Source organism: Lutra lutra, chromosome 1, assembly GCF_902655055.1.
Source record: "Lutra lutra chromosome 1, mLutLut1.2, whole genome shotgun sequence".
NCBI classification, from domain to species: domain Eukaryota; kingdom Metazoa; phylum Chordata; class Mammalia; order Carnivora; family Mustelidae; genus Lutra; species Lutra lutra.
The window spans coordinates 219915066-219930748 of NC_062278.1; the positions used below are offsets into that span (position 1 = coordinate 219915066).

Here is a 15683-nt window from a genome sequence, read left to right on the forward strand (position 1 = left end):
CCCCTGAGGGAAAAATCCAGCAAGAAACTCTAGGTGCAGCCACATCAGAAAGAAAAATTCTCAGCGCGCGCCGGTGCCCGGGCTCACTCGGGCTTCTTAAAGGGCAGAGAAGTGAAGCTCCAGCACCGTCGCCCTCGCCGCCACCCTATCCCTGGACTCTGCTTGCAAGGATCCTTTCCTGGTGCCCAGGACACTGCACGAGCCAGCGGGCAGGGAGGCTCCATGCCCTTTGTGGGAGCAGCTCCCTCCCCAAGGCTCCCCCCAGCCCCCAAGCGGGACGCCTGCACGAGTGAGCACACATGCACTGCACACGTGGGGCAGGCAGGCGTGCATGCGGGCACACGTGCTGGTCTGAGGACGGGCTCCCTGCCGTGGGGCGCCAGGAGGACCTGAGAGACGTATCCCAGGCCAACAGAAGCAGGTGGGCAGGGAAGGCTGGGGAAGCCTTGAGACCAGTGGATGCTGCTGAGTCACGGGCCTGAAGGCCAGGGTCAGGGCCCAGACTAACGCCCTGCGGGGAACACTGGCAGTCCCCGCCACCACCCCAGGGGCCCTCAGGAGGCCCCTGGGAGGCCTGGCGTCCCCCCACTCTCCCTCCCCCATCCCACCCCCTGCCCCCGCCCCTGCTGGGCACAAGGAAGCCACGGAGCGAACAAGAGGGGACGCTGTCAGGAACACTGTGTTCGGTCTGGATCTGAGCAAGACGCCATGGCAGGTGGGGGTGCCGTTCCCATCATCTTACAGCCCCCCCCATGGCACGCTCACAAGGCCTGGGACCCACTGTGGCTACAGCGTGCGGGGAAGGACTGCGGCGGCCGTCTGGCGGAGCGGTCCTGGGACGTGCCGTGGGACATCGCCTCCAGCTCAGCAGGCACCAGGGGCTCTGGGAGGGCCTGGGAGGGCCTGGGATGGCAGGTGGTCCACCGCCCCCAGCACTTCCCAGAAGGCCCAGCTGTTTGAACCCGGGTGGAATCACACAGCCCTCCCCACCAGCCTCCGAGGACTGCCCTCCCGGCCTCACTGGCCCCAGGGAGGCCAGGGAGTGGCTGAGTTGCAAGCAGCAGGTCTATTTTAAATCCCCATCTCAAAAGGGATTTTGAAGCACTCAAATGCTTCAGATATTCTTAGCCTTTGCTGCCTGAGAGCACCACCCAATGCCGGCCTTCTGAAGCAATTCCACACTTTCATCGACGCCCGGCTGTTCACGCCGCTGTGACACACAAATCATGCTCCCAAAGTAGCAACAGACCCAGGAAGGCTCCATAAACCGCTGTAAACCTGAGGACGTCGACACTTAAAAAAAAAAACGACGCTACCGAAATACTCGGAAATGGTTGCAATTAAGCCGCTGCAGACGACAGAGGAACGAGCAATCAGAGAGACGGGCGGGCGTGTGAGCACAATCTGCAGGGGGCGGGGGGGGGGGGGGGTGCGCAGGCACCATGGCCCCAGACAAGGGCCAGGAGCCCGGGCGCCACCCAGTGGCCCCCTGAACCACCAGCCCAGGGACCAGAGGGGCCGCACCCACCCCCAGGCTCTGGTAGCGGGGGCACCCAGAGGGGTCTCAGCCCCAAGGACCGGTTCCCACAGACATGGCACTGGCCCTCTAGGACCCAGATAGGCACGGAGCCCCCTCTCTGCGCCAGGCCCCTGTTGGGGACTAATGACCAAGATGGGGCAGGGGGAGACTGAAGGCCCTGCCCTCCTAGGGTCCACTATCTGACAAGGAGATACGCCAAGGTCACACATAGCTAGTACAAGCGTGGGGTGCCCTGCCAACATCTGGGGCCCCACCCGGGTCCTGGGGAGAGGGTGTCTGAGCTGAGCCGCTGGGGTGGGGGGCAAGAAGGCTGCATGGAAGAGCCTCTTCCCACCGGCCACACTCTGTCAGCACGAGGCACCCCGTGTGTGATCCCCTCCCTCTTCAGGACCAGAAACCAAGACCAAGGTCAAGCTGCCTTCCAGAACATTCTTTCCCTCAGATGAACCACTGCCGTGCCCGATGCCAGCCTTGCGCTGCCCCAGGGCCCTCAGGAGTGAGTGGGAGTGAAGGGGCAGAAGCGGGGTGTGGGTAGACAGGAGGGGACAGGGGTGCTGGGGCTGCAGCCTCAACCCCAAGCCGCCAGAGGTTGGAGGCGAGCGCGGAGTCAGTCAGTCCTGCCTGTTAGCCGCCCCATCAGCCAGGGGCTGCTACCCTTCATGTTCCTAGTGCCCTCTCCCTCGCCTCCCTGGACTCTCCAGGCCACTTCCCAAGTCACCCTCTCTGTGACCGTCGCTGCCCATCACAAGCTCACACTTCACCCCAAGCCGCCTGAGGCCACCGCATCCTCAGGCAGGGCCACGGCTAAAGCTGAACCTGCCATCGGCTGGCAGGTGCCAGCATTCAGCTGCGGCTCCTTTCGTGTGTTCTGTTCTGTGTTCTAAGGAAAAGGTGGGTTTTCTCCCTTTCCGATCCCTCTGGCCGGCAGACCCAGGCCAAAACGAGGGCGTCCGCAGTGGGGAGCTGAGTGTTCCCACTACCCACCGGGGCAGTCTTCACTCTCCTCCTGCTGCCGCTCCCAGGGAGCCTCTGGGGCCATCACTGCTGGGGTCCAGGAGTACACAGAAAGGACCGAAGAACCTGGGAAATTTCCACGGGCGCAGGCAGCAGCAGCCAGTGCTGAAGGGTGGGGGCGCCATCTAGTGGTGCCCGGGGGAGCCGCATGGGGCTGGGATCGGAACCCGTGCTGAGAGAAGACAGACACCTCCTGCCCTCCAGCCCCGCCCCAGGGGGGTGAGGTGGCGGGAGCAGCACTAGGAACCATCCAGACCAGTGAGCTGGGACCTCAGCACACACACACTCAGACAGCACACACAACTGCACACTTACACATATACACGGCCACACATGCTCATACACACGTGAGCTCACGCACCTTCACACACAAGCACATGTGCACAAACATACAGGGATACGCACACATACACTCTCATGCACACATATGCATGCTCACACATTCGCACATACTCTCACACTCACATGCACACACACACACACACACACACACACACACACTGCACACACCCCAGCCTGTGGACCAGAAGGCTCTCTGGCGGTACTCAGCCTGCCCCGGCCCACGGGGAGGACACGAAGCGCTGGGAGCCGGCAAGCAGAGCCCCCTGGGGAGGGGCACAAGCATCTCACGCCACCAGCTGCACCACCAGGCCCTGCTCACCGCTGCGGGGTCGGGCCGGAGCACAGCCCCTCCCCACAGGCCTGGACTAGGGCCTCACGGTCTTGCAGCCTGACCTGGCCATCAAGACGAGGGGAGGGGACAGGGTAACCGAGCTGTTGTTGGGCCCTGCTGGGCAGCCCTGGGGTGACACTGCCTACCAGAACGCACCTCCACTCACGCGCTCAGGACCACACGGGGTGTGAGACTCGGGCCTTCCTGCAACAGGCATCACCAACCCCATCGATCTCTCTCCAAATGCCTCCTACAAGGTAAGTACCCCCCAGCCAGAGGCCACGATGACCCAGAGCTGCAGCAAAGCCACAGAGACAAGTGAACTGACAGCGAGAAGCGCTCGGAATGCTACCAGGATCCCAGCACACACACAAGGTTAACGATACAGTGCAACACCAAGGTCAGAGGGCCCATGGCCTGCAGGACGGCGGCCCCAAAGATGCCTTCAGCTTCACCACCAGAGTTTGTTAACACTGTCACCTCACGCAGTAAAGGGACTCTGCGGGGGGGATGAAGTCAAGGCCCCCAAGGTGGGGGTGACCCTGGGCCCGGCGTCCTCAAGAGGACCCCATGAGTGGGAGGCAGAGGGTGGGCGTCCCAGAGATGGGCAGACCCTGCGCTGCTGGAGGTGAGGATAGGTGTGGGGGGGGTGGGAGGGGGGAGACCCAGGCCAGCAAGAGGCAGGAGCCAGGTCTCCCCTGAAGCCTCTGGAAGGAACCGGCCCTGCTCAGGCCTGCATTTAGCCCGGTGCGACCTGAGTCAGACTCCTGACCTCCAGCAACGTCAGGGACCATGCGTGAGTTGTGGTAAGCCTCCAGGTGTGTGGTCACTCATTAGGCAGCCTCTGCCACGTTCACCCCCAACGCTTCCGCAGCCCTCCCTGTCAGACCAGGAGCCCCCTGCAGGACAGCACGGCCAGGATCCCACTGCGGCCACCTCAGAGGGGAGCCAAGGGTGGTCCCATAGCCAACGCCAGGACAGGGAGGCATGGGGCCTCCTTCTGGCTTCTGAGCCCTCTGCTCAGAGGGCCTGCTCCCACCCTCCCTTAGCGAAGGGCTCTAGGAGGTCCCAGTGACTTCCAAGGAGCTGGAGATGGCCTTTCCCCACACCTGTGGTGACAGGCTCTGCTGCGTGATGGGCCAGCCTGGGTCCCCGACTAAGCTGGGGCTCTCCACCCCCGCCCCCGCCCCCTCCACACGCGGAGGCACTCGGCTGAGCTCCGGAGGCCACAGGCTGCTCCTGGGGCTCCAGCTCCCCCTCCCACTCCCTCTGGGCGGTGATGATCACTGTAACAGAACCTTCTAAGACCGCTGGGAAAAGGCAAGGAGATGTAAAGTACCAGCCGAGACATCTCTGTTGGGAACCGCAGGGAACAGAGGCGGCCCCACACAGAAGGCGGCACACAGCAATCCCGCCAGTGGAAGGTGGATGAGAAGCGGGTGCTCGGCTCCCAGAATCCAGAACACAGATGGCGCCAGATGTTCCACCTGGCCTGCAGGGCCCATCGCTCACAGGGTGGCCTTCCTTCAGGCCGTGCGCCCACTCTAGCCCTGCCAGCAGGAGGCTACTAACGCCCCCCCACCCCACCCCCAAGCTAGAGGCCAGGAGGGTGGGGGAGGGGGAGGTGGTGGGGGGAGGCTCAGGGCTCACAGCCAACGGCTCCACAGGCCCACGGCCCCAGGGAGCGCCCCCAGCACCACAGACATGCTGCGGACGCCGCCCCCACAGAGCAATCCATGAGCTCCGGGGAGGAAGCTCACTTCTGGGGACGTGTGCCCCCTGATCCCCCACCAAGGCCGCCCCTGAAGCCAACAGGGCTGGGCCAATGGGTCACAAGCTGCTGGAGCCCCTCGACTTGGGCCTGCCCAGCCACAGGCCCAAGCCTGTCCCCAGAGGCCCCCAGAAGGTGCCCCCTCACCCGTGCAGCCCCCGGAGCGCACGGGCAGCCCCCTCACCGCGGCCCAGCTGCCAGCCAGCCACTCACCAGGACTTGGGCTCCCCGAAGTGCAGGTAGTTGATACTGTACAGGTCCATGTCCTCCGTGTGCCAGGCGAAGGTGGTCTTCCACATGCCGAAGTACAGGTAGGGGGTGTTGACGCCCTCGATGATGGTGCCACACTCACGCTCCACCATGTCCAGGATGGTCCGCAGGCTCCCGATGTTCCACTGGGCCACGTCCTGCAGGGCGGCGAGCACACGGTTGGTGGCGGGCCATCCCCGAGGGCCCGGCAGGAGCACAGGAAGCCTACAAGGCAGACTGCGCAGAGGGCCTGAGAGGTCGCGGCCAGCCCCAACCCGGCCCACGTCGCAGCCCCACCTGCCCCAGGGTCTGAACCCCACTGGGGACTCCTCCCACCCTGAGACACCAACCCCTCGGCCTGGGCCATGCAGGGCTTCCTCCGGATGCCACACCGAGCTAGGCATTCATCATAGGCAGTGAAGGCCACGCTGGGAAGGCTGAGGTTTGGCTGTGAGTAATTAATGTGCCTCAAAGCCAATGACATGGAAGGAGAAAGATGACCGTGGAATGGAGCGAGCTCAGCAAAGGGGCCAGACAGACAGCCCCTCCGGCACCTTCTGCCAGAGGAGACAGGGATGGCTTTCGGAACCAGGCAAACCAGGCCAGAACCCCTGCCCGCCGGACTCATCTATTCCTAATGCCCAGACAGGTCCCATCTTGCCATGAGAGCTCATAAAATCCACGTCAATCTGTTTCCAGTCCCTGGAGAGCCCCCCAAGCCTGAGGAGACGCTGAGCGAGCGTCCGCATTCTCTGCATCCCAAGCCCACCCTGCCCCACATCCCGCTTGGACCCTCCCCGTTACAGGTCCTGGAACAAGTGGCTGGTCCTGGCAAGGTGAGCCCCAGGCAGAAGCCGGGAACCCAAACACAGACTCAGAAGCACTCGAGGAAAACAAAAAGAGAAATCCGGTTTCTCCCAATTAAAAACTTCTATGCTTTAAAAAAAAACACCATCAATAAAGTGAAAAAGAGGGGCGCCTGGGTGGCTCAGTGCGTTAAAGCCTCTGCCTTCAGCTCAGGTCATGATCTCAGGGTCCTGGGATCGAGCCCCGCACCGGGCTCTCTGCTCAGGGGGAACCTGCCTCCTCCTCTCTCTCTGCCTGCCTCTCTGCCTACTTGTGATCTCTGTCTCTGTCAAGTAAGTAAGATCTTAAAAAAAAAAAAAAAAAAAAAGTGAAAAAGAAACCCCACAGAAGGGGAGAAAATATGCGTGAGTCACCCATCAGGTCAGAGACTTGTGTCCTCTCTGAAAGTCTCCTAACTACAGTAGAAACACAAATAACCTGATTAAAAAGAAGGCGAAGAGCCACGTGGACGTTTCTCCTCAAAGCAAGAGTACGCGGTTTACCAGCAGGTGCAAAGAGGCTCGACGTCGTTAGCTCACAGGCAGGCTCAGGTCAAAACCCCAGGGTGGACAGCACGTCACACCCACAAGGACACGCAGGGGCAAAGAGCAAGACCGTGACAAGCGTCGGGGAGGACGTGGAGGAAACTGAGCCCTCAGAGGTGCTCTGCTGCTGGGGACAGGAAACAGGGTGCGCTCCGGGGGAGGACGCAGGCCGTTCCTTGGAAGGTAAACGTGGACTTAGCACGTGAGGACACAGCTGATGGCCTAGGGACGTGCCCGAGAGCAATGAAAACATCCGTCCGCACAGAGACTTGCGTCTGCACGTTCACAGCCATGTGACTTGCCACGGCCAGAGAGTGGAAACGATCCAAGCAAATGGACAGCACACGTGTCCACCACACACGAGCAGGTCACTGGGCCACAGACAGGAGTGAGGCACCCCTGTGTGCTGCCCTGAGGACGGACCCTGAGCCCACGGCACTCAGGGAGGGACCCAGACACAGAAGGCCACACGGGGTGTGAGTCCACATGTGTGACATGCCCAGAACACACTCCTCCACAGACGGGAAAGGGGCTCGTGGGTATTGGGAGGGGGGGACAGGGAGGGACTGCTGATGAGAAAGGGCTTCTTTGGGGGCTCATGGAATGTTCTGGAATTGATTGTGGTGATGGCCGTACAACTCAGTGAAATACAGTAGAAAGTACTGAACTGTAAGCTCTACGTGGGGGAACTGGGTGGTGTGTGAATTACATCTCAATTGTGCTTCCTTTAAAAAACACAAAGTAGGGGCGCCTGGGTGGCTCAGTGGGTTAAAGCCTCTGCCTTCGGCTCAGGTCATGATCCCAGGGTCCTGGGATCGAGCCCCGTGTCGGGCTCTCTGCTCAGCAGGGAGCCTGCTTCCCTTCCTCTCTCTCTGCCTGCCTCTCTGCCTACTTGTGATCTCTGTCTGTCAAATAAATAAATAAAATCTTTAAAAAAAAAAATAAAATTAAAAAAAATAAAAAACACAAAGTAGGTCAGACAACGGACAAAGGAGCAACCAATCCCCACGAGCACTAACTTTGTTGAACTCCATGGACAAGAACAGCCCTTCAGACAAACAAGCATGTGACTTCCCCACTCGTCCTAACGCAACACAGAAACTTCAGCTCTTCTAACCCAGCAGCTGTTGGGATCGGAATCCCTTCCTAGAAGTCACGATTCAGAGTCCGGGAAGTCGAACCGCAGGCCCTCACGGGGCTGCCCAGTGCCGGCACTCGAGCACCAGAACTTCATCCCAGCTGTGGCTGCGTGAGGAGCACCAACGACCGGGACTGTATACCAACAGCGGGATGGGGATGGGGACAAGGCTCCCAGGCACTGAGCCCTGAGGTCTCCCCGAGGCAAGGAGGAGGATGGAAGGTCACAAACATCAAAAACGGGGCTTCCACAGAGCCCTCGGGAAAACTGTTTTCCTCATGCTCTCACAGAGCAGGGGGCACAGCACCCAGGGACCCCCCCACTGCTGGCCTCCTGCCAGAGCCCTTCAGGGAGGTGCCCTGAGCCCCGCTGGAATGCAGCCGGAGGCGAGGCCTGATCTGGGGCTGCTGCGACCGGTTCCTCTGGTCCTTGGCAGCCTGACATGGGAAAGGGGGCTTGGGCAGCTGGGCCCCTCTTGTAGGGCCGGGAAGCCCTCGAAACCAGCAGAGGATCAGGGAGCAGTGGCAGCGCTGACGTCTGGAGGTGGCAGGCAGGACCAGCAGCCACAGCCCGGGTGGATGGACCCAGACGGGCCCCAGAAAGCCCAGGGTCGCAGTCCCACTGTCCCCCACTCAGCCTGTCACGGGAATTTCTGCACCTTGAGGAAGGCCCGAGGGTAAGCCGGCTCATGGTGCGAACACATCTGTAACCACACACAGGGCAACCGCTCACAGTCCTGGAAAGTTCAAGGCCCTGGGGTGAGCTACAAGCCAGCTGAGGTATGCGGGGGCAGCATGAGAGACTGGGCTGCACCCCCTCGCGTTAGATGTGTCTGTGCTGATAAGGCCTCTGGGCCCCCGTCCTGCTGTCCTCGCCACACCCAAGGCGTGCATGTGGCAGGATGCCACGTGACCTCACAAGCTTGCCAATGCTGCGGGGTCAAGGCCAAGTGGTTGAGCTCAGGGTCCCAGGGAGAAACCAAACCTCCTGGTCCAGGACACCCTTGCTGGGGGACAGCCACATACCATCTGTATCCCTTCTTGTGGATGGGGAAACCAAGGTCCAAGGAAGGGGAAACCACGGCCACGAGTCAGCTTAGTCCCTGACCTCCCAGGGCGAGGGGTCTCCCTTGGGTTCTTAAGGGTGAGCTCCCTGAGCCTGACATGCCTGCCCTTGGTGCCCAGCTCAGAGGAATAAACCTGCCCCCACCACGAACTGGGACCCCCTAGTTGGAAGGCCAGTGGGCCACAGGTCAGACAGGCTCCCCAAGCGGGGCGAACCGCTGGGACCCACGCGATAGTCATGTCCTTCCAACACCTTTCAGGAAACACTTTTCACGGCTTGTCCTAATGCATTCAGGAGGGTCCTGATCCTTCTGAGGGGGCCTCGTTCCCACCCACGCCAGCACCCCCCAAGCCCAGAATGCAGGAGGCGCCCCCAGCTACTCTCACGAGGAGCATGGATGAATGGATAGAGCGATCCAGCAACAGATAACTTCGGAGTGAGGACTCGGAACAGGGCGGCAGGGAGGGCAGCTGGGGACCCCCCCACCAGGGAGAGCCTCAGGGCAGAACACACGCAGGAGAGAGGCAGGCTTAAGAGCTTAGAAATCAGTGGGTCTTGGTAGAGCCATCCCAGGATTATCAGATGCCCCGTAAGTATTAATAAACGGTCCCTTAAAAAAGTGGGGGTCCCACTCAAACCCCCGTCCTGCCGAACAGCGGCACCTCTGCAGGGCCTCCACATCACATCCCCACCAGGGTCTGGTCTGCGCCCCGGGACAGGCCCAGGCCAGCATGAGGCCCCCTCCGTTGCCCCAGGTACCCCCAGGGCCCTCGCAGCCCAGCCCAAGGGCTAGAACTCAGGGCCCTGGAGGCCCCCAGAGACAGAGTGATAGCAACTAGAGAAGAAAGTACCAGACTAACTGAGAATTAGGATGCCCCTGGGAGGTCAGCTACAGGCTGCCTGAGCTCAGATCAGGGTGGGGGGGACGACAGTCTCGCAGGACAGATTCTGCAAATCAGAAACACACCCGGATTCTTTCTTTCTTCACCTTGAGACTCAGCGCGTGGTTGTCACCAGGGCCCAGACAGAATACCCAGTGAAGCTGGCCACAGCACTGGGCCGCAAGATTAAGTCCTATTCCCACGCATCTCCCTCCACCGCCTCCCAGGGAACGGCATCCCTCGGTCCCCCAGCGTGTGGCGGGAGCCCTGGGCACTCACGTCGTCATACAGAGAGCCGCTGATGTCTGCCCCGTAGATGGGGGACACGAAGGTCAGGTTCTTCCAGTACTTGCGCTCCAGGTCATCGAAGTCCTGGTGCCGCGGGGTACAGTACCTGGAGGACGAACAACACAGCGACCATGGCCGCGGGGCCCACCCTCCGGGGCCCAGCTGGAGACGTGCTCTCTACCCCCACCTTGGAGCCCAGCCACAAGAACGCGGATGTGGCCCTGGGAGAGCATTTATCCGGGGCTGAGGGGGTACGGATGGGTGGTAGGCCCCTGCCCCGCCCCGGAGCAATACCCACTTGTCGCATCTCTTCGGCCACCAGGGCCTGGGGCACCCAAGTGGGAACACACCCCGGGGACCACTGGAGCAGGTGAGGGACGCGGGCTCTGAGGGTTGCCCTCCACCCTCTGCTCTGCAAATACCAGACCAGAAGCCAGGCCCGGTCTCGGGGGCCAGGACGGCAGTCCCCACTGTGTCCCACTCTCTCTGTACCCCCAGAGTCTGGAGCCGCCAAGGGCCCCACTTCAGGGTGCCTAGAGGCCCTCAAGGTGTGGTTCCACCTCAGAGACGGGGTCCTCGGGGCCCCCCTGGACACCCGCCCCTCCCCGCCCCCCAGCCCAGCCACATACTTCTCGCTGTTGGCCAGGCGGCGGTACTCCCCGACGGTCATGGCCTTTTTCTGGATGTTGTACTGTGTGAAGAGGCCTGACTGGCCCGTGACCACCTGCTGGATGGGTGCTGGGATGACCACATCATCGATGTCATCGTACGTCTGCCTGGGCTTCCACTCCTTTGGGGGGATGATCTGCAAGGTGAGAGGGGAGTCAGTGGCATCTGCAGATGGAAGGCCACACTGCCTTCCCCCAGGAGACCGACGGCGGCTCCCCAGGCACGCATCCGGGCCCCATACCTCAGAGGCACCAGGAACTATCTCCACCCTTCCTCAGACTCCCAGCTGACCTGTGCGGGGCCACGGGCACTGCCTGCCGGAGCACAGCTGTGCTGGCCTCACGACGCTGCCCGCTGGGCACTCTACAGCTCAGCCTGGGCTCCAGGAGCTGGGAGTGGACCCTGCAGACCCCAGGGGCAGGCCCCCATGCATAAATGTGCGATCACAAAGCGAGCAAGCAGGTGGGGGGACCCAGGGCTCCCACGCTCTCACCCAGTCAGGCGCTCTGCGGCCACACCGCCGGCTGTGGAAGTCAGCACTGCAAGCCGGGCTCAGACCGCCCCCCACCCGGGACACCTCCAAGGGGCAAACACAGCTCTGGCTGCCAGAGGGACACTGGACAACAAAGATCGGTGAGGGCCTTCCATCATGGGATGGAGCAGATGAGGAGACACCATAAAGGACAAAGGAGAGGGGACAAGTCCTAAGTGCAAACGCCAGAGAAGAGCTAGTGAGACACCAGAGTGATAACGCCACGAACCCTAGGAGACAAGACCCAAGAAAGTCCCTCCGAGGAACAGCACAGCTATTTCACAGTGGTGGCAGGGCCCGCAGGCGACCACTCCCCACCCCAGGAGAGCCCCCAGAGGCCTGCAGGAAGGGCTTCCGGGAAGGGCTGCCCAGAGTGGGGTCACCGGGTATGCACTGAGCTCACCCGACTCGCCTCTTTGCCCTCCTGCTTCCCCTCCTCTGCTGGGCGAGGCCTCAGGGCCAGGTGGGGGCCTCCTGGGTACCCAGCTGGCTTCTGCCAAGGCCCCTGGGGCCAAGGGCTGGTCTCTCCCAGCCCTGGGAAGGTGTCTGCAAACAACAACTCTCCTTCCAAGATGTCCAGTGGGTCACCCAGCAGCTTTGGGAAAAGGAACTAGACCGACCTGTTTTCTGTGCGGCAGCCAAGAACTCAGGAGGCCAAGGCCTCTAGCAGCTCAAGGCCAGCGAGGCAAGAACACCACGTCAATGGCCACGGCGGCCGGCAGCTTTCAGAACAGCTGAAGTTCATTTGCCGTCCCCAAGGAGTCCCTGATAGACATCATGAAAACACTCATTCCCCGGTTGCCAGTTAACAACGGAGGGTGCCGCCTCCTCTGTCAGCACTCGGGGATTTACTCCTGGAGCACAAGTAAGTAAAGGCAGGAAGCAGAAGTCAGAGGCTCCCACCCAGGCTGACCCTGCCACCAGAGGACACTGGGCCACATCTGGGGACATCTGTGACTGTCACGACAGGGGGCTGCTCCCCATGGCGCCCAGGATGCCCCCAAAGGAGTGACCCGCCTCAATGTCAGCAGAGCCGAGGCTGGGAACCCTGATTTAAGGTAAACGGGGACACGGCCGGTCCGTCAAGGCTGTCTGGGGCCGCGCCCTCTCCCTGCGCCGCGGCCCCGCTGCAATAAGCCACACGGGGTCCCTGTGCGGCAGGAGGCCGCGTAACAACGGGTGCTGGGGTCAGCCTCCAAGCGACGACTTTCTTAGATTTTCTTTTTAAAGATTTTATTTATTTGACAGAGATCACAAGCAGGCAGAGGCAGGCAGAGAGAGAGGGGGAAGCAGGCTCCCTGCTGAGCAGAGCGCCCGATGCGGGGCTCGATCCCAGGACCCTGAGATCATGACCTGAGCCGAAGGCTGAGGCTTAACCCACTGAGCCACCCAGGCGCCCCAACAATTTTCTCAGATTTTGAGGGAGAACTCTCACGAGTCAGGTGGCCAGCTCACACACCCGCCACCGGAAACGCAGCAAACACGAACAGAGGGCTGGTGGCTCTGGCGTGGGAGATGCTCTCCCGGAGGAACGGGTTCTGGGCCAAAGGGCTAGGAGTCTGGGTGGCTCCTGAGACACATGGGTGGCGCCCCCTCTTCACAGAGAAGCCCATGGTGTTTCCTCCGGCTCCCCGCCATGCGTGTTTGCCCCCCCAGTTCCATTAGGCAAAAGCTGGCCAGAAACCAAGGTTGCAAAATGAAGCAAACACGTCATCCCCAAACTGTCGGCCCCTCCTGGGATCCTCGGGCTCCCCAGCCCGTCTCCCCTGTCGCTCACGGGCGCTGCTGTGTAGACAGCTGAGAACCCAAGAGGGGTGCTTCGGGTGCACAAACTGCACTCGCGTGGACACCCCCAGGCAGGTTCTAGAAAAGGCCCGTGACAGACAGCCACGTCCAGCAGTTCTAGGACCCCAAGCCCTTGGGGAAAGCACTGTGCTGTCGCCTGATGCCCTCGGATCTCCACAAGAGCCGGGTCTGCAGGGAGGCTCTCAGGCGAACCCCCTCTGATGGCTGTTGCCGGCAGACACGTGAGGCACCCTGCCTCCCCTCGGGGTGCGCCGGTCCAGCTCCTGGAGGGCATGCCTCGGCCAAGGCTGAGAGGCTCGCACAGGCCACGCTCCCCAGGTGAAGGAGGCAGCACCAGGCCGGGGGCTCAGGGCATCTGAGCAGCGGGGTTAGAAGGTGTGGGGGACCCTATAAGAGGGAATGAAGTGAGGGGCTGGCCCTGCCCCCATACCTCCTGCTCCCAAAGCCATTTTGCAGGTGGTAGGATTGGTTGCTGGAGAAGCCTGCCTGAGGGGACAGTCCTTAGGACTGCACCCAAGCACCTTGGCCCCGCCCACAGAACCCAGCACCACGCCCCTCCCTCACTCCCCCAACCCCAGGGCTTCCCAAGCTGCCGGCCCAGGGAGCAGGGACATGCACAGAGCAGCCAAGGAACAAGACAGGGGCACCCCAAGAGCCCCAGAGTGGGGCTCCCAATACCCTCGGAGCCTCTTCTGACTCCGGACCCTGTCTCTCCCTATACCAGCTGAATAGCCCCCAAACCCAATTCCACCGGGCCCCACGGAGCTTTTGCAGGGGGCTGGGGAACACAGCTGTGATGAAACTGAAAACCCCTGGTGCTACCCAGATGAACGCACAAAGAAGGGCGGTCAAGACCACTGAGACCAGGGCGAGGGGATGTCAGCACCTGCAGAGCTGGCTCAGGCCAGCAGGACACCACATCCCTTCTCCAAAGAGGCCAGCACCCCTGAAAGCCTAGGGCCCCCATCCAAAAGAACGGGGGTTACCCAAGGCCCTGGGCATGTGCCTGCCAAGCCCCACCTGTCCCCTCGGAGTGGCAGGGAGGCTGCCGGGGGACTCGAGGGTGCAGACACACAGTCCTGGCCATGTGAGAGAAGAGACGCGCGCGCGCGCGCGTGTGTGTGTGTGTGTGTGTGTGTGTGTGTGTGTGTGTGTGTGTGTTCGGCACGGCTCTGCAATTGCCAATGTCCTTCAGCCTGTGGCTAGGTGCGACAGAACCCCGTGCCCGCCCCACACCGCCCCTTCCCTCCCCGCACACTTGGGCGACTACCAGAGAAAGCCACAGACAAAATCCCACGGAATAAGCTAAAAAGGAGCACACGAAACAAAAGGTAAAAGGAAAACAGAGCCAGGAAACTCTTGCCTCAGGAGACATCCAGTCCACTTTCTTCGATCCAAATAAATTAGTCAAAAATGACTCCACTCGGATTAGAACTTAAAACAGGAACCCTGGGGCTCAAAGGAGCAGCACAGATGAAGCGGGAAGGGGCAAAGGCAGGCAGAGGCGCATTCTGGATAGTTCTGGGAGACTGGGTTGCAGGGGACATGGAGCCCGCAGCCACCACAGCACCGTGAATGGAAAACTCGAGAAACGGCCAGAGCCAGTGGGCCAGCCGGGAGAGAGGAGCCGCAGACAGTGAGACAGAAGAGATGAGCTGGGATGAGAGCCACGGAGGTCTCACAGTGCCCCGGACAGAGCCATGTGGGACAGCGACTCGCAACACCTCCCACGAGGGACTTGAACCAGAAAAAGAAGGGCTCCTGCAACCCGGGAAACTAGAAGCAGGCCAACAGCAGGAGGCAAGGCACAGGAGGCCCCCTCCACAAACACACGCCACACCAGGGGCCCTCGACAGGGTAAAGCAGGTGGGAAACTGTCCCCTGACAATGGCCCGTTGGCCAGCCGGGCAGAAAACCCAAACCCGCCAGAACCCAGGACACAGGGTTTCCAGCTGACAGAGTCTAAAGGGAGGAGCAAAACTAACACAGCAGTAGGGGCTCTGGTCCCCAACTGTCAGGACCACGGAACGCCGTCTCCATGCTGGTGCGCGGGGTGGGTCTCCCTGGGCTGAGATTAGAAACATAACCATAACAACGAGGGCTTGATACCCATTAAAAAAACACCCAAAACAGGTAGGGGCAGGAAGTGGGGGACACACTCCTCCCCATCCCTAGCCGGGCTGCTTTTGTATGGCCCCGTGAGCCAAGAATGTGGAGTGTTGCTTCTTTCCATTTCAAATAGAGAAAAAAAAACAACAAAACAAGAATGTTTGGGGACCAGAGAAAGCCCCGTGAAATTCACATTCCGGTGCACGTAAGTAAGTGCAGACTGAGTGGCACACAGCCCCGCCTACCGGCTCCCAGGTCTCCTCAGTGTCGGGGCTGAGTGGGGGCACAGAGACGGCCCCGCCCACGAGGCTCTTTGTGGAAAAATTCCTTGACCCCTCGCTCTTCTCTTAAGAACAGAGAGCGAGGCCCCTCAGAGGAAGAGCTGGGCACACAGGCAGCCGCCACACCACAAGACAAGCAGGTTACAAATGCTCCAAATGATCGGGCAAGCAGTGCCACACTCACAGCTTCCTGTGAAGCGTTCACAGTAAAAAGCAACACGGGCTACGCTTGTCTGTGTGCTCGCACACCATGCTCAGGCACAGACAGGCGCACAA

At 61.2% G+C, this 15683-nt stretch overlaps 1 protein-coding gene across 3 annotated transcripts in view; it reads right to left on the minus strand.

The window, feature by feature from the left end:
* The window catches only part of KDM4B (lysine demethylase 4B), a 133650-nt gene that overhangs the window by 71207 nt on the left and 46760 nt on the right, over positions 1-15683 (minus strand). For all 3 annotated transcript variants that reach the window (XM_047708855.1, XM_047708836.1, XM_047708844.1), the window contains exons 5-7: positions 10640-10815; positions 10002-10116; positions 5212-5405 (exon numbers count right to left, since the gene is read on the minus strand). In XM_047708855.1, coding sequence (XP_047564811.1) covers positions 5212-5405; positions 10002-10116; positions 10640-10815 — 485 coding nt within the window. The remainder of the gene's footprint in view (positions 1-5211; positions 5406-10001; positions 10117-10639; positions 10816-15683) is intronic.